Source organism: Agaricus bisporus, assembly GCF_000300575.1.
Source record: "Agaricus bisporus var. bisporus H97 unplaced genomic scaffold AGABI2scaffold_9, whole genome shotgun sequence".
Taxonomy (NCBI): Eukaryota; Fungi; Basidiomycota; class Agaricomycetes; order Agaricales; family Agaricaceae; genus Agaricus; species Agaricus bisporus.
The window spans coordinates 709,141-728,920 of NW_006267372.1; the positions used below are offsets into that span (position 1 = coordinate 709,141).

Below are 19,780 nucleotides of genomic sequence, written 5' to 3' on the forward strand. Positions count from 1 at the left end.
CGTGAAGCACACCAGAGCATAAATCTGGGCTATTTTCTTTGCAGGCGTGAAGACGAGAGAGTGCTTACGGGTGTCATTAAATTTCCCCATTCATCTTTTCAGATAGACGTGTCCCATTGGTCTCTGTCTCTTTGATCTATGCAAGCTAAAATGGGAGATGGTAGTATTAGATAAGCCCGGAATGATAATGGGAGCGGTCTGCGGTGCTGAGCTGCGGCTCTGCAGTGCAGGTACTCTCTTTCTCAACTTACGACCACTGCCGCCTGACATACTGGCCAACGAGTCCTTGGTAAGTGATTTTCTCTTGTTTTAATTGAGAGCGAAGGTGTCTCCAAAAAAGTAAGATTCGTCCCCGATCACGAATATTCCATAATACAACTCGTGTACTGAACATGAGGCACTCAACATTCTATCCAGGGCCCGTCTGCCGCTTGCCTTTCCACCCGCTTCCATACGATATCCAGCACACAACTACTTTCGCTGGGCCGGTCTATCACCATCAACTGCTCGGTCGTCTATCTCTCTGTTACCTTTCCATCCACGCAGTCTGATCATCCATCGCACTTGAGGCCAGCGCCTACTTGCTTCTCCTCTTCGCGTTTTCCTAGTCGATGCCCACTTTGCCTGAATCACATCCATACCATGTCGCTTCTCCTGCATCGAATACAGATCCCCCATCCAGACAACCTTCTGTCGGTTCCTTCTCTACTTCTTATCCACACCACCCTAGCAGAACTGCCAAACCCAGGGATTCGCTTGATATAGAGCCTATTGATGAGGGGGAAAGGGGAATCTGGCGTAATGTAAAGAAAGAACTTGATCGGATGCTCGCCAACGCGAGAGATGACCTTAAGAAGGAGATAAAAGCCGACCCTGAAAAAGAGGCCTCGCTCCGAAAACAACACGAAGAAACAACTGTTGTTGAATTTCGTAGGATGGCACATGAACATTACCTCGCGGAACTAGCTCGGGAACGTGAGGAACGGTCTTGGTTATCCGGACAGAATCCCTCTCCGTCTCTTGTCAAGCAGCAGCACGGGATCATGGACAGAATTCAGAGCTCAACAGGCGGAAACACGAGCTCCAGTAGTCCTGCATCTTCTTCGAGTGCAGCTTCCAGCACTGTTCACAATGTCGATACTCATCCCAAGCCTTCATCGAGTCCTTCTGCCGATGCCTCAGAGTTGCGACCCCGAAGTGATTCGCGATCGTCTTTGTCCAAGCCTCTACCGTCGTTTACTCAGCGGCCATACCTTATACCTCCACTACCACCTCAACTTGAGGCAGCGGCGGCACGTCGTACATCTCATGGCGCTGGAGCGAACAATCGTGATGAATCTTTCGGCAATACTGCCACGCATGACACGCATGGTGCTCGACACTCTCCTTTTGATGACGAGTTACAAAGGCCTTCCAGTACCTCCAATACCTCCTTGCGATCTAAAGCATCGTTTAACGAGTTTTCCGCCGCACCTGGTTCTAACGGTGTCAATCTAATTAGACACCTCCCTTTTGAGTCCCTACGGGCATCATCTGAGCGCCACTTTACCGGTTTACCACCTGGTAGCAAACCGATGGACGAGTTCTGGACACCCTCTGTGTCACCCGAAGAAGATGCAGCAGCGGCCAAACAACACCCCTCAATCAACCGAAGAGGTAGCGATGCTAGCATGCGATCCATGAGTTCCGTCGCTAGCAGTAGGCATCCACCTAACGAAACAATTCCAGCGCGCGCCGACAAACTAAAAGATCGCGAGCCTCACGAAAGGAAGGCCAAGGATCTCTTTCCCGCTCCTAGTTTTGTTTCCGACAACCGATCCCCTTCTTCTGTATCACCCGCACCTGGTGTTCCGACATCGTATAATAAACCCCGCTATTTCAATGACTCCGGAGGGCGGGAAAGAGAATATTCAGACTCCTCTGTCCCATCCGTCCCTGCTCAATATCTATCTAGGCCCCATCAAAGTATGAGCGATGAGTGGCCTCTGTTTACGCCTCCTGCTCCGCCGAAGACTTCTCGCCCGAGCGACCCTGGTAACTCTTACGATTCCTTCCATTATCCACCCCTAGGACCATACCAAGAGCCAGCGATACGACCGGCTGTTATGCGGTCAGGCTCGTATTCCCGAAATTATTCAAATCATGAGATGCATGATGGTAATTCGATTCTTTTTTTCCGTAAAAAATTGAAGACTAAAACTAATTTTTCCTGACCATACAACCAGATCAGCACCGTCCCTACTCTTCTCATTCGCAGAGTATTCCCGTTCCACATCGATCGCCAAATCCTGCCACCATGGCATCGTCAGCAGACCAATCTGAGAGTTTCACAGGACAGAGCCCAGGCTGGCGCGAATGGAAATATCACCAACCTCCTATCGCAGAAGACTACGCAGAAGATTTCAAAAGTCCTTCTCGTAACTCGTTTGAAGGACGGTATAGCGCTAATAGTATGAAAAATATCGATGAATCCAGCGAGCATTCCGAATATACTGCATGGAGAAGGAGGAATGAACAACGACTTCGTGACATGAGGGCCGAAGTATCGACTAGAGAAGCCGACTTACAGAAGCTGGAAGAGGACATGAAGAAGAAGGAGCGTGAATTGAATAACGAAAAGGCGGAATTGAGAAAAAGGCAGGAAATGATTGCGGAGCGAGAGGAGCGTTTGCAAATGCGAGAACAGAAGCTCAATACAAGGTGCGCTGAGTTTGAGGGGCGAGAAATGATCTCTAGGGAGGAGGCGGAACGGCGCCTCAAAGTCGCGAAAAGTCGTGAGGAGGATGCAAGGAGGATGAGTGGGGAGACGCAGAAGCTGAATGAGGAAGCACAGAAGTCGAAGGACGAGGCACGAGAGTTGATGGAAGAGGCTTTGAATTTGATGGATGAGGCACAGAAGTCGATGGAAGAGGCAAAGTCAAAAGAAAGCGAAGTGATGGAGAGGGAAGAGGTTGTAAAGAACCTCGAGGCTTCTACTAAAGAGCTTCATGCTCTAGTCGGACAAACTGAGAAGTCGCTTGAAGCGAGGGAGAAAGAATTGAAGGAGAAGGATCGCATGCTGAAGAAGAAAGAAGAGGAGATGAAGAAAAGGGAGGAAGACTTCAAGAAGAAGGTCACGGATGCGAAGAAGAAAGACCTTTCACTCAACCATCGATCAGATGATGTGAGCAATAGGGAACGCGCGATCAGTAATCGGGAGAATGAAGTGAGGAGGAAAGAGGAGGACTTAGAGAACAGAGAGCGAGCTATTCAGAGCAGGGAAAGAGACGCCGAAATGTCGAAGTATGACTTAGAGGATCGAGCGACTAGTGTTGCCGAAAGAGAGAGGGACGCTGAAATGAGAGAGAATTCTCTCATTCAAGACAGAAAAGAAGTTGAGGCTGTGAAAGAAGATCTGAAGAAACAGTGGAATGACCTACAGAAGCGTGAGCACGATTTACTAAACAAAATGAAGGAGAAGCTGGGAGACGACGTTCCGAAAGAGAATGAGATGGATAAAGACCGTGAGAAGAGGGAGGATGATGGGATGTATGATCACGAGAGAAGGGAAAGGGAAAGGCGGGAGGAAGAAAGGGATCGTATAAAACGAGAGGAAGCGGATAGGGAGGAGCAACGTATTCAAGAGCAGATGCGGAGAGTGCAGATGGAGCAGGAAATCCAGGAGGCGCGCGAAGAGAAACGTCGGCGCCTAGAAGAAGAAGAGCGCCGGCGGGCAAGTGAAGAACGGAAAATAAGGGAGGAAGCGCGCGAAGAGTTGCGTCGGTGTCTAGAAGAAGAAGAGCGCCGGCGAGCCAGTGATGAACGGAAAGTAAGAGAGGAGGCAAGACGACAGGAACAAAAGCGCCAGCAGGGAATTGCAGATGGGGAGAAAGCGAAGGAGGAAGAACGGAAACGACAGCAAGAGTTACATGAAGCAAAAGAAAAGGCAGAAAGAGACAGAGAAGCACGGTTCAAAGAAGAACAAGAGCGCATCCGGCTACAAAGGGAGCATCACCGGCGAGACAGCTCAGGCCCTGATGGTTTTTGGTCATCCAATTCTGCGTCTGGTAGCAACCGTGGCCCTCCGACCAGAGCCAACTCCACGACCAGTCATGATAGTCGTGGTGCTTCAAGTGGACCTTCTGGCTGGAGTTCTTCCGGGGGGACTTCGGGCTGGGGCACCTCACCTGGGACTTCTGCTTGGAGTTCTGCAAAGGCGACGTCAGCGAGCTCTAGTGCATCGTCAAATGCTCGCCGTAAACCCTCCACGAATTTCGGTACCCATTCTTCAGCTTCGGCGTCTACGTCGGGAACGGAAAAACCAAAGTCCGCCGAGGAACAGAACCAATCCACACGTGAAAAGTATCGACTAGACCAGGAGCGACAGGAAACTTTGCGTCAGGCGAAGTTGGCCAGTGCAGGAAAATCGAGCGGTGACATGATGCAGGTGTATATGTATCATGAAAACCAATGGGAAACGCTATCGAAACATGAGCGACTTGAGTGGGGTAACTTCCCCTGGCCCATGTTTACTTTACCGAAAACCGTTGAGGATATTACTTCTGGCGCTATCTGGGCGTACCTGAAACAGGAAATTTACCTTGCGAAGGACAAACCGGGGCCAAGTATAAAGGATAGGATCAAGGATCAGATTAAGAAATGGCACCCGGATCGATTTGAAACGAAGCTGCTACCGAAGGTGGTGGAGAGCCAGAAAGATGTGGTGAAGGAAGGGGCGGGGAATGTAGTGAGATGTCTCAACGACTTGCTGGAACGAGCTCCTAGTCTTATGGGTTGGTGAACTGATCGGTCCTGTTCATAAAGCTTGAGGATTATCTATCTCGTGTATATATATACCCACTCATCTTCATTTTGTATGATTATCATTGTTGTTTACTCAATATCAAACGTCTGTGTTTTTCGATCGATGGACAGTCGTTTGAATGTTCGTGAGGCGGGAAGTAGTAGAAGGTTAGGAAGGAATTTTTCACAATCACTTTTCATGAGTTAAAATGCTGTTAAAATGCTGTGACGCCTCATGCCTCATGTTCGACCTGTGGCTTTTGGTAAATTAAATATAGATTTCTGTATTTGAGTCACATAGCCTGACACGTTGCAGTACACGAGGTCATCATCATGCTACGAAACTTTATATTACTCAGAGTAGAAATCACTAACAGGTTTCATTGGTATCGGGTGCAGCGGAAGAGTTGTACATTGACGAGGGTTACATATTGTCCCTAGACTCGGTACGAAGTGGGCGAGCATGTGAGAGAGTGTCGCTCCACCAAGATCAGCTGAAAGAAACCCATAAAGCTTAAAGGTTAATGAACGTTAACGCGTAACGATTGGGACCCACAGATGACGTCACCAAAAACTTGAACACGTACGTACAATCAAGGTCCGCACAAGCACTGCCACAAAGCCAATAATGCGTTGACTACTCTAATAAATCTTGTGAATTCTACATCGTACTACTAAGATATATAGGATTCGGGAACTACCACGAAGAGAAAGGAAATGATACAGAGATTATGGACGATAGACCTCTGCCCGGAAAGTAGAAGTTACGCCACGTGTTTGCAACCGTTCCGGACGAATTGAGTCATTGAAATTTTGCCAATTGAAGGGTTTCGTGTGCGCACCGCGTAGATCAAAGGTCATATTTGCGATTGTCAAGCTAGGAAACGTAGAAGCCAGGTGTTCATCAAGGTCGATAGAAAAAGTGCGCATCCAAGTGTGCAAATCGGATGGCCAAGGAAATGGGACAACGAAACTAAACATCACATGGAGATGTTCAAGCAAGGCTGGTGAAGGTAGGTTATTCAGAAGAGGGAAAAGCCATCGTCGGAGTGAATAATCCATTGTCTCCATTGTCTTCTCGTCAGCTTTCGGACTAGCTCCAAGTTGCACGTGAAGACGTTTTAGAGACGTCAGAGATGCGAGGTCAGATTGAGTGAATTGATATCCATCGAAGGAATCTAAATAGCCCCGTGTGAGCGATCTAACGCCAGAACATACTTGTGGTTTGTAACGTACTATTCTGCCAGTCAAGTATCCTGAACTCTTCCAGTCCAGACGAAACATGTCCAATTCGCTGCAACAACGACCCAATATCCTTGTTGAATTCTCCTGGCTTCTCGTCCTGCTCTCGCCAACTGACGCTACACCGGAGGGTCTTGACGAAACACAAAGAGGCGAAAGCTCTCTCTCCTTGCCACTCGATATAGGTCCGGAACTCTCGGATATTTCGAGCGCCGACTAATGACAAATCTATAAGCGCTCCCCGCTCTCTCGCTTGAGTATCCGTCGGAAATACAGGCATTACTGCTGTAGCGAGCGTGGTTGCCGCGATGCATAGCTTGCTCCCGGTAAAATATCGCAATAATGACAAGGGAAAATTAGCAGAAGCAAGAATTTCGAGTCGTTGTAGACTTGGTAGAGAGAAGAGTTGGACAAGTGCTCCGAGCTCTTGCTCTTCAAGCATTACCCAGTTGAGCGTTTTCCAATGGATTACGAATCTTTCCAAACAGCGCAACCGATTAAGGAATTGGATGAGCTCGGGATTGAGAGTACTCGATGTCCCTTCAGTGTGAACTGTGAGAGACTTGATATGTGTGGCGTCATCGTCGTTGTTAATGAAGAGGAAGGGATGTTTTGGGTCCAATGGATTTATCGTATGGACTGTATCCGGCTTGAAGGTGTCAGCCATGGGAAGGTGATGTCGATTGTTAAAATTTCAAAAGTGGGGTCAGGGTTCAATACATGTGCATATTCCTCGTCGACCGGGAAACACGTCGAGTTAAATACCTATCAGAGCTGGGTACCGTCACGGATGTCTGAATTGTGAAAAGGGGATCGAAGTGTTTGCAGGAATATATGTGAATCTCATTCAGGTTTTTGGGGATGGCGTGTTGAGTCCATTGAAAGTAAATGATGCGTCCCTACTATCGGGCGAGTGATAATCTGGGAAAGAAACAGAAAGATGTTCCAGGGGTTGTTCTGGGGTTATGGTTGCATAATTGGGCTTCCTGAGTCCTCAATATCTCAATCCAAGACAGTGCTGTCATAGCCGCACACGGAAATTCTCCATTTACGGCCAGTCGGTGACCTCTACCCTGACAGCCGCCGAGACCAAAGAACAAAAGAATTGCCTCGTGCAGCCAAAAATGAGGTGCAGAAAAAAAGCTGCCCTTTGATTCCTGGATTCCTGGAAGACCACGCTTGCGCAATGTGTTCGGCTTACTCATTGGCAGGCCATCACCCGTGTGATATTGCATCAGAGTCTCCCTCTGGAGTCTGGGGGACGGCGAAAATGTACATACCCGTTGAAAAATTTCAGCTTCAGTTTTTTAGTTTTAGCATTAATGAAGAATGATTGGAGTCTGAAGGGAAGGCGGACCGGCCGTAGCTATGACTCCATAAATGGAACATAAAAATAGGCAAGCGATCTAACTAGACTAGATGTCACGAACCCAGAACGAGCAATCAACTCCTCGTGCTTCAAGCTCTGTAGGTTGATTCTCCCCATTGAACACCATCCAGCGCTCATGCGCATCCACACCATGTAGCTGGAACCCCATATTTACTTGTTGTAAGCTAGCAAATCCACGGGCCAGATATAAATCTAGTTCCCTCCATAACTGCCTCATATTTTGCATAAGACCATCTAGGTCTGTGAATGGGTGCTTGAATATCACTTGGTATGTGACATCAAGAGATCGAAGGCGAGTGGAAGGTGGTAAACAGGAAAGAAGTGATGTGAGCCATTCTCGTAGTGTAGTGTGTACCTGCATTGGAGTGAACAGCCGCTTGACGCGAAGGTGCCCTTCAATGCTTTTTACACCCTGCAGAGAAGGAAGATGTTGAACACCAGGTGAACTACCTATAACAGGGCCTAGGAATTATTGTATAGCTTTAGCCGGGGACCAAACTTCGCGAACCGGGAGTATATATTTACCTGGACGTTCATCCTGTACCCTGAGCTCCCGAATCCTCGACTTGTCAAGAGATCTTAAAAAAGATCGGACGATGTCAAGGTTCCTCCGCGGCTCATATTGATTGTCATCGTCAACGCAAGTTATACATAGGACTCTAAGTCCGCGCAACGCGTCTCGAACTTGAGGTTGAATACCGAAGTATTCCATAAACGATACCACGTTTCGTTGGCCCATTAATGACAAGTTCGTGAAGATCTGAGTACCTGGTGGAGCTGGTGGCATTGAGCGAATGAAGATATTCGAGATGAGATCCCCAGCAAAGGCTATTCTTAGAGTCGCGCCAGAAAAGCCCCGAAGCAAATCCAACGGGAAATTACGCGAGGCGATAATCTCCAATTCTTCAAGAGAGTGGAGTGTGATGAGTTTGATCAAGGCTGCCCGCTGGTCGTCTGGAAGTAGATTCCAGTCGAGCGAATGCCATGATATATGGAGGCTTTTTATCGATGATACGGACGAAAGGAAGATAGGAATTGAGGGGTGCATATGAAATGGTTCTCCTTCTCCTGATATCAGGGCGAGATGCCGGATGCACTGTCCCCCCATACGAGAGCCATTCGTGGTAGAAAGGGACGGCGGAACGATTGTATAATCCGGTGATGATGGGTGGATTGTTAGGCTTGTATTTAAATCACGTTCTTCGTCCATATGGCGGACATGGGAAGGAGAATAGGAATAGGAAGCCATTGGGGAAAAAGCGGGGGAAGGATGCAGTGACAGCAAATGTTCTGAGGACAAGGAGGTAGAAGAACTTCCGTTGGGCATACTCGCGATTGAAGATCGGAAGCCAAGGACCCTGTGTGTTTAAAAGGACGACGAGAACACGCGTTAGGAGAAACTCATATCCAGCCAGTGCGAGCCGCCAAAAGGAACGGTTTGAGTGGTGTGCCGTGGCTATGTGGGTTCGAAAGAAACACGGTTCATATATAACAATTCTTGGCCGCATGCCCCGTAATGAAAGACGCGTGCGGTAACCTTTGTCATTTTGTTTTCCTCGGTCGGTGGCGCAATTCCTGCAGATTCCATTCAAGGGTCCAAACGAGAAGAGAAGGCCCAAGGAACGGCGCCAACGGTTATCGGCCCTGAGACCTCGCCTTGCTCAGATCTCAGATGCCTCGCATTACGATGGCCCACAGCTTAGGCGTCGGCTTGCACATGACCTCCGACACGGAACCTTGTTACATAATCCTGAGTTATTTTATCGAATGCCAGCTGATAACGGAGCTAACGGGTGGAACAGAAATGTTGGCTTTCGTCGGTAGCGGGCTGTGTGTCGACATTTCAAAGTGTTCCGCCATTATCCTTGGTCCTCGTCGATGACGCGCCATCACAGGCTCACACCCACGGTACCGCATGCGGCACCATTACGAGTCCAGCGAGTCCAGCATCGATAGCTTACCACCCCTAGTAAACAACACGGTGTGAGCAGACGAAGTGACGATCGGTCACTGGTCACGTCCTCAGCCAATGGCGGCGTTGGAAGCGTGACGAGACGTCTTATGACCCCGCCAAAAAAAAACGTATCTTTAATTCGATGACAACTGCGTTGTGGATTTGGTCCTCGTGGTGATGTCGGCGTGGGCTGTGCGGCTAACGAATATAGTATATAGTATAACTCAAAGAAAAGGAAGAGCTGAGATTAGCGACAAAGGTATTTATGGAATACCCAACAGCTACGTCATTGTACAGTTCTTACTTGACCAGTTCTGATCGCAGAAAACAAAGACAACGGCTATGAGACGAGAATAGAATCTGCGGTTCAACAGCAGCTGATCAAAAGTGTCAGAAGTTAGTGCGTCGATTCTACTACACTTGACAATTTGACTCGCTTCTGGGAGTCGAGTTTCCTTGGAACGTGTCTGCGCCTGTCGCAACCGGCCACGCTGAACCTCATTTCCAAAAGTGCGCAGGCTCTATAGCACAAGCGATTCCCTTCGTTATTCTTCCGAGGGCCTGGAACAATGATTCGTGTGCCCGAACTAGCGGATTTATGTAAGCTGTGTAGGGCCAGGCAATGTGTGTGAACAACACATATGGACCTACACGCACTCACGTCGGTCCCTTTCGCTCAACCTTCCACCCTGACGAATATGAAACTGTCGCTACACCTCAATTTTTTCATTCATAGAGTGTCGCTACAAGTACAAGACGCACGGACTATGTTGAATGCCCGTCTCATCAAATTCAATCAATCCCAATGTGTTGAATCATTATGAAGCAAACGAAAAAGAAAATGCAGGGAGAAGATCAATGTGATACATGACGCTATATTTCGATCATTGCGGGATCCTTATTAACAGCGAAATAAGATCCCGACTCTGTGATCCAGATTAAAAGTCTTCATGATATCCTTCAGGCTTTTGGAGGCCAGCAGTTTGGACACCGGGCAACGGCCACTTGCTAGCAAAATCGCGGACCTCGTCCCGGAGTTGCTTAACTTGAGCGTACCCTTGTTTACCTTCCTGTGGAGTGGTAGCAACACGGACAAAATCTTTAAGAAGTTTTGAACCAGCTTCCTTCTGGACAAGCAGCGAAAGTTGAACAGCACGATGAAGGAAGTCAGCAACGACTTTGATATCTTCTTCCTTCATGTCACGAGAAGTGAGGGCCGAGGTACCAAGACGGATGCCACCGGGGACTTGCGCGGACGCATCACCAGAGACGGCATTTTCTAAAAAATATTAGTGTCAATGACAGGCGAAATGGATATCGAAGCTTACTGTTGATGGTAATACCCATCAGGTCGCAAATTTTCTCAACTTTACTGCCAGTCAGACCAAGGGGCCTGAGATCCATGAGAACGAGGTGGTTGTCAGTTCCACCCGTCTGTAGCTTATACCCGTTGGCAACGAGAGACTCTCCGAGAGCCCTGGCATTAGCAATGACCTGTTTAGCGTACGCCTTCCATTCGGGTCGTGAGACTTGGAGGAGAGAAGTAGCGATAGCCGAGATGGTCTATAATAGATCTGGTCAGCACGGAGCTTCCAGAAGGAGAACGAATCATTGAACTTACGTTGTTATGAGGACCACCTTGACATGCTGGGAAAACTGCGTCATTGACACGCTTCTCAAGATCAGGAGCATTGGGGCGATCTCTCCTGAAGAAGATGAGTCCTGCACGAGGCCCCCGCAGTGTCTTATGTGTCGTAGTAGTAACGACATCACAATACTCGAAGGGGTTGTCCAACTCTTGTGCGGCAATAAGACCACTGGTGTGGGCGATATCAGCCATGAGGAAGGCGCCCTCTTTATCACAAATTTCGCGGAGCTTTCCATAATCCCAGTCGCGAGGATAAGCCGAAGCACCACAGATAACAAGACGAGGCTTAAAGACTTTAGCCTGCGCGGCGAGGGCAGCATAATCAACGAGGTTTGTATCAGGAGTGATGGCATAAGGGTAAGATTGGAAATAGATAGATGAAGCTGTCATCTTCTTCTTAGCAGTCTATAAAAACAGGAAATCAATTTCAGCATCAAGGTGGAGTGAATGACATAGACAGACATAATATCCATGCGTAAGGTGACCACCATCCGGGAGACCCAGACCCATGAGGCGATCTTGCGGTTGGATCAAAGCAGTCAGAGCCGCAAAACTGGTTGATCATCAGTTCGCTAGAGTCGGCTAACAATGAAATTCATACTGACTTAGCCGTCTACAGAGCAACGTAACATTAGAACGAGTGAGCAGTCTGGCGAGCAGTTACTCACACTTCCTGAATAGGGTTGAACATTCACTCCCCAGACTGCGGGGTCGAGGTTAAATGCTGTTAGGGCACGTTTCCGGCAGAGGACCTCGAGCTCGTCAATGTACTCGTTACCCCCATAGTAGCGGGCGCCAGGCAGACCCTCGGAGTACTTATTGGTGAGAATAGAGCCATTAGCTTCCATGGTCGCTTGACTCGTCAAGTTCTACTTAGTTGTGTAAGGGCCCATGACATGCGAAAGAAGCGGAAGCTGTACAAACCTCGGAGGCTATGAGCTCAAGCCCGGTAAACTGTCTCCATGTTTCCTTATCGATGATGTTTTTCACTTCCGGGTCAATCTCTGCAAGAGGCGCGTAGAGCATCTTGTTCTGCAAGGTGAACCGAGTCAGAACGTGAGGGGGGTGTCCTGGAAATAAAAACGTACGAAGGCTGGTGTATTTGCCGTGGCCATGGCTCGTAAAGAAATCCGGGATACAGGAAGAAATCTGTGGGCGGTAGTAGTCCGGAGGAAAGACCTAGTCAGGAATCGCGACATGGAAAAATCACTCGTTAGCAGAATGTGGAACCGGATAAAACCGAAATTCGTCGATCAGCGATCAGTTTTATACCCCCGAACCCTCCCTCCCTGCACATAAGAGGCAATATTCACACCCTTCAGGGTGGAATAATTCTCAGTCAAAGAGGATCGGCTCAGTGAGTACTGTCATCGGTGGATCGCGTATATTCCAGTGTTATATGCAAAGGTACAAGAGTTGGTGTAATCGATATGATCATCTGTCTCTGCCGTGATAGGCTAATCGTATAAACTTGAATCCACTTTTAAGATCAGATAAGCCATCTTCGTATGCGGCAGAATTAGGAATATTATTGCTACATGATGCCGGAACGCCGGCAAAACCGATAATGCTACAAATATATACTCATTCAGCATTCATGCTACTGGTGATGGCATCAAGTAGTGAATTGTCCGAGGTATCAGAACCGACATTCCACATTGCCAAGCCCGCAAGGTCATTTTCACGGATAAATTCACCCTTTGCCACTAAACTCAACGTCAGCAAATCTGGAGAGCTACCTCCCATACATTTTAATGCACGCACCAAAGCTCTTAGTCGAATCATAATTGATCAAGATTTCGGAGGTGGAATTGTATACGTATGCCTGTGATGATTCGAGATCAACCATGTATCTCATGCCTCGCAAGGATTATCTCTTTACTCACTGTCTGACTGCATTCGTCGTATTGAAAGAGGAGGCCGTCAACCCCATTTCCCTTGGAATCAATAATTCCTCGTTTGACCATATCACCATACTCGAAAACACCGCCGGGACCAGTTGTGTTGCCACAAATGTCCAGTTGCCCTGGGAAACATGAGAGTTGGAGACAAAAAATGAAACAAAATGACATACCGTAGTCTCCTGGGGCCTCAGCAGTACCGAGAATAGTTTGGTCCTCGGAGAGAGAAGGGAATTGAGCGAGTTTCTGAGAATCGTTGCCAATACTAGAATTTGGAACACGGAAGCCGTGACCATATGAAGCGACACCCAACATGATCTGATTGGAGGAAAATCCAGCGGCAGTCCATTGTTTCAAGGCAGAAGTGACAGATCCAGTTTGTTGATCCGTAGGAGCACAAGAATCATCGAGTGGTGCGTTGGGACCAGCGACTTTTGAGAACGTAGCTCCATATACGTCGTAACCCATGATTTCTATGGACAAATTTCAGTGATTATGATACATTATAACCACAAAGATGGAACTTACCTATGTGGTCAAGGACTTCGGCAAATTCAGAAACATCAGTGAGAGGGTTGCCATCAGGACCATTCCATGGCGTAATACCAACAGCGGCCGTGAGTTTGAATCCTTCTGGCGCCTGCTGGCGGACAATTCGAAGAAGCTCGAGGAAGTTGGTGGTATCGTTGTCGGAAATAACGTTGCAGCCCATGCCCTGCTTATTCGGAAATTCCCAACTAAGTGGGTATACATGAGTACCGCTGTTGGAACTGAAGGCGCAGGGCGAAACAACTTACTCGAAGTCGATCCCAGACATATTATGTACAGTCGTAAAGTTGAGAAGCGCTTTCGCGAAGGCAGTTCTACTGTCGGCAGTAGCAACCGAAGAAGAGAAAAATCTCGAGCCAGACCACCCTCCAACGGATATCATTGTTTTAACATTCTGGAGTAAAGTAAGTCTCAGCAGGAGGTGAAAGAATAATCGACACACTTTTGCTCTAGCTTGTTCGACGAAATCATTGAAGGCAGCTTCGCCATCCGGCAGTTCAAGATTTTGCTGAACATCCTCACTAGGAACACTATATCGTTTCTTAGTCAATATATCCAGCAAGAACACACTGGTATACGCACGCAAAACCATAAGTCACGTATGAATATTTTTCCCAAGGAATTTGACTTGCGGTGAACTTGTCACTCGCCCTCGAACCATACCAACCACCATACCAGCCAGTGACCAGTTTACTTTGTGTTTGTGATGTTGCAGTTGCGTTGGAAGCAGCAGAGTTGATGCCACTCGACGGTCGTTGCCGAGAGCAGGTTGGCGCACAAAAGACAAAGGAAGTGAGGGCGACAATGACAAGGAAGGCTTTCATCGCGAATTATAGTGTATTTATTTTCACGAATCAATCGTGCGCGTTTCAAGGAGCGGATGGTATATGGTTCACGACCAGCGTAATAAGAGAGCAAACGGACTAGCAGGAGCGAGAGACGTCGAATTGGGCGATGGGGAGTGAAGAGAAGAGAAACAGGTTAAATGCCCATTTTGTACGATAGAAGAACAAGGATTTGCTGGCAGTCATAATGATGTCTATTGTTCCATGCAAAGACAATTGTTAGCCCAGGAATCCAAGATCTGGTCCGCCGCCGGAACAATGGGAACAATAGATTCAAGGTTGCCGGCTATCGCCGCATTTCGGTGTCGGATGCAAGCATCGTAGACTCATTGCTACTAAAGAGTCAAGGTGTTACGCTATCGCGTTACCTCAGCAATCCGCGCAATTGAACAAGATCGTTTGTATTTGAAGCGAGTTGCCTGAGGCACCTCGGGTGACATGGCCACACCCTGGATTTTAAAATCCTACCCATAGGTGGGACTGGCCACTGACAGAAATTCAACGGGGAATTCGTATATGTGATCCTCAAATCCATAGTAGATAAAACACTTGAATATGGCGCTTACTGGTCCTGGTTTCCTTTGTACATACTTATCAGATGAAACATTGTTCGGATCAAACTAGGGAATCCGAACTTCGGACCGAGGGCATAGCTGCACCAATCTCTATCAACAGGGAGGAATACGGGTCAATTGCATTAGAAGAAGGAGAATGACGGATGATGAAGGGTGTAGTTCTGTGTAGTTTCGCCGCTGGTCATCGTAGTCTTGAAGTGAAATTGCAAATATTCTTGGTTCGGAAACTCGATTGATTGATTGATCCGATACACGTGCTCTAGTTACGCGACAATTTTTTCCAACAAAATGGCGCCCCTCAGAGTTAACATGAAACATTCAAGCGCCATGAAAGTCTACATTTTCGAAATATACTATACTTTTCCAAGCTGTCAGCCGAAGGATGTTTCATCGAGTAAATTGATAAGTTCATTTCCGCCAAAGACCACAAGCGTGAAGACGAACTCGCTTTTTTAATTCAACGACCGCGTTCATGTTACCTATGAAATCAATATGACAGTGAAATGCATTTTTGGAGAATTCATAGAACAGCTTATGAACGCAAAGAGGACGTGACAGTGGCGGTCAGTTATTCTAGCGATATGAAATCCATGGAAGCCGGTGCAGCAGACCCATATACATACTACGTGCCTCTAAGCGTTTGGCCTGTATTCCTCAGTGGAATATATTTCTGACATTTCGTGTCCGAGTCGCAGCATACATCGTGGACCTCAAATGACCCGGATTTCGTACTTTTCTTAGCTATCGTCCTGAATAGTTACCGTCGTTCCCGATTTATCCTTCACTGGCAATCACAGGGCCCTCAGAGGGGAGGCCACAAAGCGAGCCGTGGACCGCGGCTGACCTTTGTTTTCGTTGCGACCGTTACTTACCATCCAGAGCATGTAGGTCTCGAGAAGTGTTGTAATGATGGATCCGGCTCTGTAGGGCGCAGGAGTCTTTTTAACGCCCCTTCAAAGTAAACTGTAGCCAATGGCGAAATTACGTTTCCAGTCCTTCCGCTTCGGATGCTTTGTAATTTCTGCATTGGGGCCATATGGTTTTTTCTTCGAAAAATCTCACCAAGTGACCATTTCATCGCGCTCTCAGCGAGAGGGGGCTTCGAGTTACTCGAAATTATCCTAAGACTTTCCTAACGTGGTCATCAATCAAGGCATTAATCAAGCTTTGAAAGAAGACCACGTACTACGTCATACTACACTGTGTCATTACATTTCCGGTGATTTGGACCTCGTGTTTCTGTGCATGACATTTGGTTGTTTTTAGGTTTTTGAGTTCTTCTGAACGATCAATTCATCAACTAATCAAATGGTGCTTGATTCGGTAAACTACTGGTTCGTTTACTATTGTTGGATAATGGGAGACCCGTGATTGCTGGGGACAACCTTCTTGCAGTTACTGGCGAACCGAAATTCATGGGTTTTGATCTTGTAGCAAATGCATTAACGCCAATCAAGACGATTAGTACCCTTCCCGAAACTGTCTTGCCCCCTACCGGTTAAATTAATGATGTTCGATTTGACTTGACGCCGAGTTTGACAGGATATGGTGAAGGCGTCGCATCCAATGCTGGTAGCGGTGTGTTCTTAATCTCATGTAAATGCATAGGACCTTTTGCGACAAGTTGTACAGGTTCATTTGGTATTATCATCGTCGACCTTGGGACCGTTGGATCATGGAGGCACTTGAATCAGTTATTCGTGGTCTCGCCTACGTCCCGCTGTCTCCCAACACTTTTTGGCTTCCCTACCTTCCTCTGAACACTCAGTTCCCGAGTTTGCATTACAAAAATGTAGGAGGCGGCGGCGGGTGTGACAGTGTTTTTTTCGGATGATTTGAACCTCAATATAGGGTACTATTGACAGATTAACAGGCTTTGCCGTCGCTGCGGACGGAAGTTTCATTTACTTGTCCAACCGCGATCTATACCGTGTTGAGACTTCGGCCTTGAGAGAAGATACAAACAATGATAGCCCGGCATCTATAAGGGCAGCGGATAGCGTGCAGTATTTTAGCGAGATAGGGTTTTGAAAATGCACTATGAAGTTTCCTGACCTACTTCAAGTTGTTGATGTATGATGGGCGGACAAGCAGACGGCATGGAGTCTTCGGATAACACGGGAAAATTTTACAGATATGGTTGAGTCCGGGATTTCGATTATGGGGTAGACAGGTGAACGGGACCATTTGCGCTGGTCAGGATGAAGATAGAGAGTGGTCGAGGTTCGTTTTGATACTCGAAGCACACTAGCATCTCAAATGCGGTATTAGACTTTCATCGATACCTCTAGTCTTCGGTGTCCTTGTCGTCTAGTCGCTCCTTCATACACTTACTTACAATAACAAAATTGTGAGTTCCCTTTGAAGTAGCGCGATGATGTGTTTTCATGAGGTTCATTAGATATCGCCCTGTTTTTCTTGATAGACGACCAATTCCAAACCAAGCGCTTAAGCACTCGCCAAAGGTTAACTAGAGCATGATTGCGAAGCAAAAGCAGTTTCAATTGCAACCGAACTCGTGTTTATCTGATGTGTTAGATCTAGATTCTTCCTCGGTTCCAATAGGTCGACTACGTAGCAAAAAAAAATTAGTGTTCTTCTGTGAACAAGCGAGACGCCGTCCACGCGCAGCCACCAGCTCAGATTATCATGACATCAAAGGTTCATCAGGTGCTCACGGCTGCTCATTCATCAGGTGAGGTCTGGACCAAGATCTGTCGGAATCTATTTCCGGAGTTCTTTCTGCCGAGGCTTCGACAGTATGATCCTACCAAGAGATCTGGGGGTGGGACCACTGTAGGAAATTTCCGAGTGCTCTGATGTTTAGGCGAAGCACAAAGGAACGACTGTCTCTCTGTTCCGCCGCTCCGCGGCCCTACTACCCAAAATAATTAAATACATCGCTTCATTACAACATGTTCCTGATCCGTTTCAAAAAAAAACTCACAGTTCTCAGGGTCGGCTGTGGTACTCATGACGTATGTTCGCAGCTTCTGTTTACACGGACGCTGGGACAAAATCAACGTTGAAGTGGAATATCGAAGTGTGGCACAAAACTTTTAAACAGCAACACTTTCCATGAGAACACCTATCGTACCACTCAGAAGTTGCCCGTTTCTCAACATATGCTTCTCTCATCGATGAATGCAGAGCATAAAGAGAAGCCACCAATTCATTGTGGTTCAACCTCCTGAAAGATGCTGAGAATCCCTTTGTTGTTGTTCGCGTTATCTGGGGTACTGGCTATTAATTTCCGTCCCTTGGATGGAAGACCGGGACTCGTTGATAACGGAACATTTGGGCCTGAAGTGGAGGTTGTTCATTTATTTCAAGGCGATGCTCCTATTGGCGTTGTTATCAGCAAGACTGGAAGGGCATTTGTGACATTCAATCGGTCATTTGCATCACTTTAATTATGGAGACCACTAACGCTGACACTACGAGAATACTCCAGTGGTAATTTGGACCAAAGTCCTTTAACATTGGTTGAAATCGTCAATGATGACGGGGAGGTTGCATTTCCTACTGAAGAATTCAATACTCCTCCTGGAGGACTTACCAACTCGACTTCGGGAAGAACTGTAGGATCAAGTGATTCGGAACATGTTATTAATGCCCAAGGCCTTATCGTTGATTCGAAGGATCGGCTTTGGGTATTGGATAAAGGGAGACCATCACCTGGGGGAGATAACTTGCTGGCTGCACCCGGAGGACCGAAACTCATGGGATTCGATCTTGGGGCAAATGCGACAACACCATTTAAGACGATTACTTTCCCCGAGAGAATCCTTCCGCCTACTGGTTACTTGAATGACGTTCGGATTGATTTGACACCAAGTCTGACTGATTCTGGGGAAGGTGTAGCATATATCGCTGACAGCGGTGAGCTTTTTAGTATTCTCCTCTGGTGAACAAGAATTTTTGGCGAATGATTGGCAGGTGGCTTTGGTATAATTGTCGTTGACCTTGGAACTGATGAATCGTGGAGACACTTGAACCAACTGAAGGAAGTTTCGCTAACATCCCGCTTCCTTCCGACGTTCTTTGGAGCACCAACCTTCGCTCAAACACCTGGGACACCGAGCATTCATTATCAGACTGCAGGAGGTGGAGGTGGCATTGATGGTTAGTGATCGTCTATAGCATCAAAAGCCAGTTACTTGCCGATTTTGACATCGAAAACAATAGGCATTACCATCAGCCCCGACGGGAAATTTATTTACTTCACTCCCATTGCGAGTCGTGATCTGTACCGTGTTGAAACATCGGCCTTGAGAAGAAACACAAATAACGATACCCTGGCATTTTTACTGGCAGCGGACAGTGTGCAGTTTTTGGGCGAGGTAAGGTTATGAAAAAGAGTTATTAAAGTCCCCGGGCTTACTCATGATATGTAGGTAGGTGGACAAGCAGACGGGCTGGAATCTGACAACACTGGCAAGATTTACATCAGCAGTCCTGAACACAATTCAATCAATGTTTTCGACCCCGATACTGGACTTGTTTCTGTATTTGTGCGCTCGCCGATTTTAGCATGGGCAGACACCATGAGGTGAGAACGACTAGAGCTCTTTTGTACGCGCGAATGTTCTGAAGGTGGAGCTCATAGTGTGGCTGACGATGGATTCATCTATGCAACTGTGAACCAGCTTTGGTTGAGTGCTGGCTTCCAGAACGGGGTTGACAAGAGAACGAGGCCATTTGCGCTGGTTAGGATAAAGATAGACGGTGAAAGAATTCCGCTCTGATTGTCGCGACAGAAGAACAAAAAGGCTTTGTGCTGTATTTGTGTTAGATAATGAATGACTAAGACAATGGACGCATCTACTATTGTTCACTCGCCACCACCATATAAGCCTACGCCCATGCTGCCTAGCCTTCTTTATCCTCTTCC

At 47.3% G+C, this 19,780-nt stretch overlaps 6 protein-coding genes across 6 annotated transcripts; 3 read left to right on the forward strand and 3 right to left on the reverse strand.

The window, feature by feature from the left end:
• Positions 1-611: 611 nt before the first annotated feature.
• AGABI2DRAFT_120647 (hypothetical protein) lies at positions 612-4,780 on the forward strand (the record flags this gene model as incomplete). Its single annotated transcript, XM_006463790.1, has 2 exons — positions 612-2,157; positions 2,226-4,780. 2 exons carry the CDS (start codon positions 612-614, stop codon positions 4,778-4,780), a joined length of 4,101 nt encoding a protein of 1,366 aa, XP_006463853.1.
• A 731-nt stretch (positions 4,781-5,511) lies between these two features.
• AGABI2DRAFT_120648 (hypothetical protein) lies at positions 5,512-6,691 on the reverse strand (the record flags this gene model as incomplete). Its single annotated transcript, XM_006463791.1, has 2 exons — positions 5,512-5,960; positions 6,019-6,691. The coding sequence occupies 2 exons, from the start codon at positions 6,689-6,691 to the stop codon at positions 5,512-5,514; spliced, it is 1,122 nt and encodes a 373-aa protein (XP_006463854.1).
• An 871-nt stretch (positions 6,692-7,562) lies between these two features.
• Positions 7,563-8,452, forward strand: AGABI2DRAFT_138133 (hypothetical protein; the record flags this gene model as incomplete). Its single annotated transcript, XM_006463792.1, has 2 exons — positions 7,563-7,876; positions 7,940-8,452. A coding segment is annotated over exon 2 (218 nt), but the record flags the coding sequence as incomplete, so codon positions are not given.
• A 1,624-nt stretch (positions 8,453-10,076) lies between these two features.
• On the reverse strand, positions 10,077-12,250 carry AGABI2DRAFT_138134 (hypothetical protein). Its single transcript, XM_006463793.1, has 8 exons — positions 12,105-12,250; positions 11,941-12,048; positions 11,685-11,885; positions 11,622-11,629; positions 11,479-11,569; positions 10,990-11,421; positions 10,697-10,931; positions 10,077-10,647 (listed from the first exon to the last, which is right to left on the reverse strand). Exons 1-8 carry the CDS (start codon positions 12,129-12,131, stop codon positions 10,307-10,309), a joined length of 1,443 nt encoding a protein of 480 aa, XP_006463856.1. The 5' UTR covers positions 12,132-12,250; the 3' UTR covers positions 10,077-10,306.
• A 279-nt stretch (positions 12,251-12,529) lies between these two features.
• Positions 12,530-14,466, reverse strand: AGABI2DRAFT_208788 (hypothetical protein). The gene is made up of 8 exons (XM_006463794.1): positions 14,049-14,466; positions 13,909-13,996; positions 13,715-13,860; positions 13,446-13,654; positions 13,091-13,390; positions 12,903-13,042; positions 12,781-12,841; positions 12,530-12,722 (listed from the first exon to the last, which is right to left on the reverse strand). Exons 1-8 carry the CDS (start codon positions 14,288-14,290, stop codon positions 12,601-12,603), a joined length of 1,308 nt encoding a protein of 435 aa, XP_006463857.1. The 5' UTR covers positions 14,291-14,466; the 3' UTR covers positions 12,530-12,600.
• Positions 14,467-17,999: 3,533 nt separating this feature from the next.
• On the forward strand, positions 18,000-19,728 carry AGABI2DRAFT_138136 (hypothetical protein). The gene is made up of 6 exons (XM_006463795.1): positions 18,000-18,280; positions 18,341-18,768; positions 18,826-19,011; positions 19,075-19,229; positions 19,284-19,438; positions 19,496-19,728. The coding sequence occupies exons 1-6, from the start codon at positions 18,084-18,086 to the stop codon at positions 19,632-19,634; spliced, it is 1,260 nt and encodes a 419-aa protein (XP_006463858.1). The 5' UTR covers positions 18,000-18,083; the 3' UTR covers positions 19,635-19,728.
• Positions 19,729-19,780: the final 52 nt, after the last annotated feature.

What these genes read in the sequence shown, in the direction of transcription:
- AGABI2DRAFT_208788 (XM_006463794.1), bottom strand. Translation starts at nt 14,290, where the DNA reads ATGAAAGCCTTCCTTGTCATTGTCGCCCTCACTTCCTTTGTCTTTTGT. An exon ending in ACGACGAATGCAGTCAGACA is followed by an intron (nt 12,842 to 12,902) that starts GTGAGTAAAGAG and finishes GAATCATCACAG; the next exon opens with GCATACGTATACAATTCCAC. An exon ending in TGATTCGACTAAGAGCTTTG is followed by an intron (nt 12,723 to 12,780) that starts GTGCGTGCATTA and finishes CGTTGAGTTTAG; the next exon opens with TGGCAAAGGGTGAATTTATC.
- AGABI2DRAFT_138134 (XM_006463793.1), bottom strand. Translation starts at nt 12,131, where the DNA reads ATGGCCACGGCAAATACACCAGCCTTC. An exon ending in CGGCAAATACACCAGCCTTC is followed by an intron (nt 12,049 to 12,104) that starts GTACGTTTTTAT and finishes TTCACCTTGCAG; the next exon opens with AACAAGATGCTCTACGCGCC. An exon ending in TTGAGCTCATAGCCTCCGAG is followed by an intron (nt 11,886 to 11,940) that starts GTTTGTACAGCT and finishes ACAACTAAGTAG; the next exon opens with AACTTGACGAGTCAAGCGAC.
- AGABI2DRAFT_138136 (XM_006463795.1), top strand. Translation starts at nt 18,084, where the DNA reads ATGCTGAGAATCCCTTTGTTGTTGTTCGCGTTATCTGGGGTACTGGCT. An exon ending in AGCATATATCGCTGACAGCG is followed by an intron (nt 18,769 to 18,825) that starts GTGAGCTTTTTA and finishes AATGATTGGCAG; the next exon opens with GTGGCTTTGGTATAATTGTC. An exon ending in GCATGGGCAGACACCATGAG is followed by an intron (nt 19,439 to 19,495) that starts GTGAGAACGACT and finishes TGGAGCTCATAG; the next exon opens with TGTGGCTGACGATGGATTCA.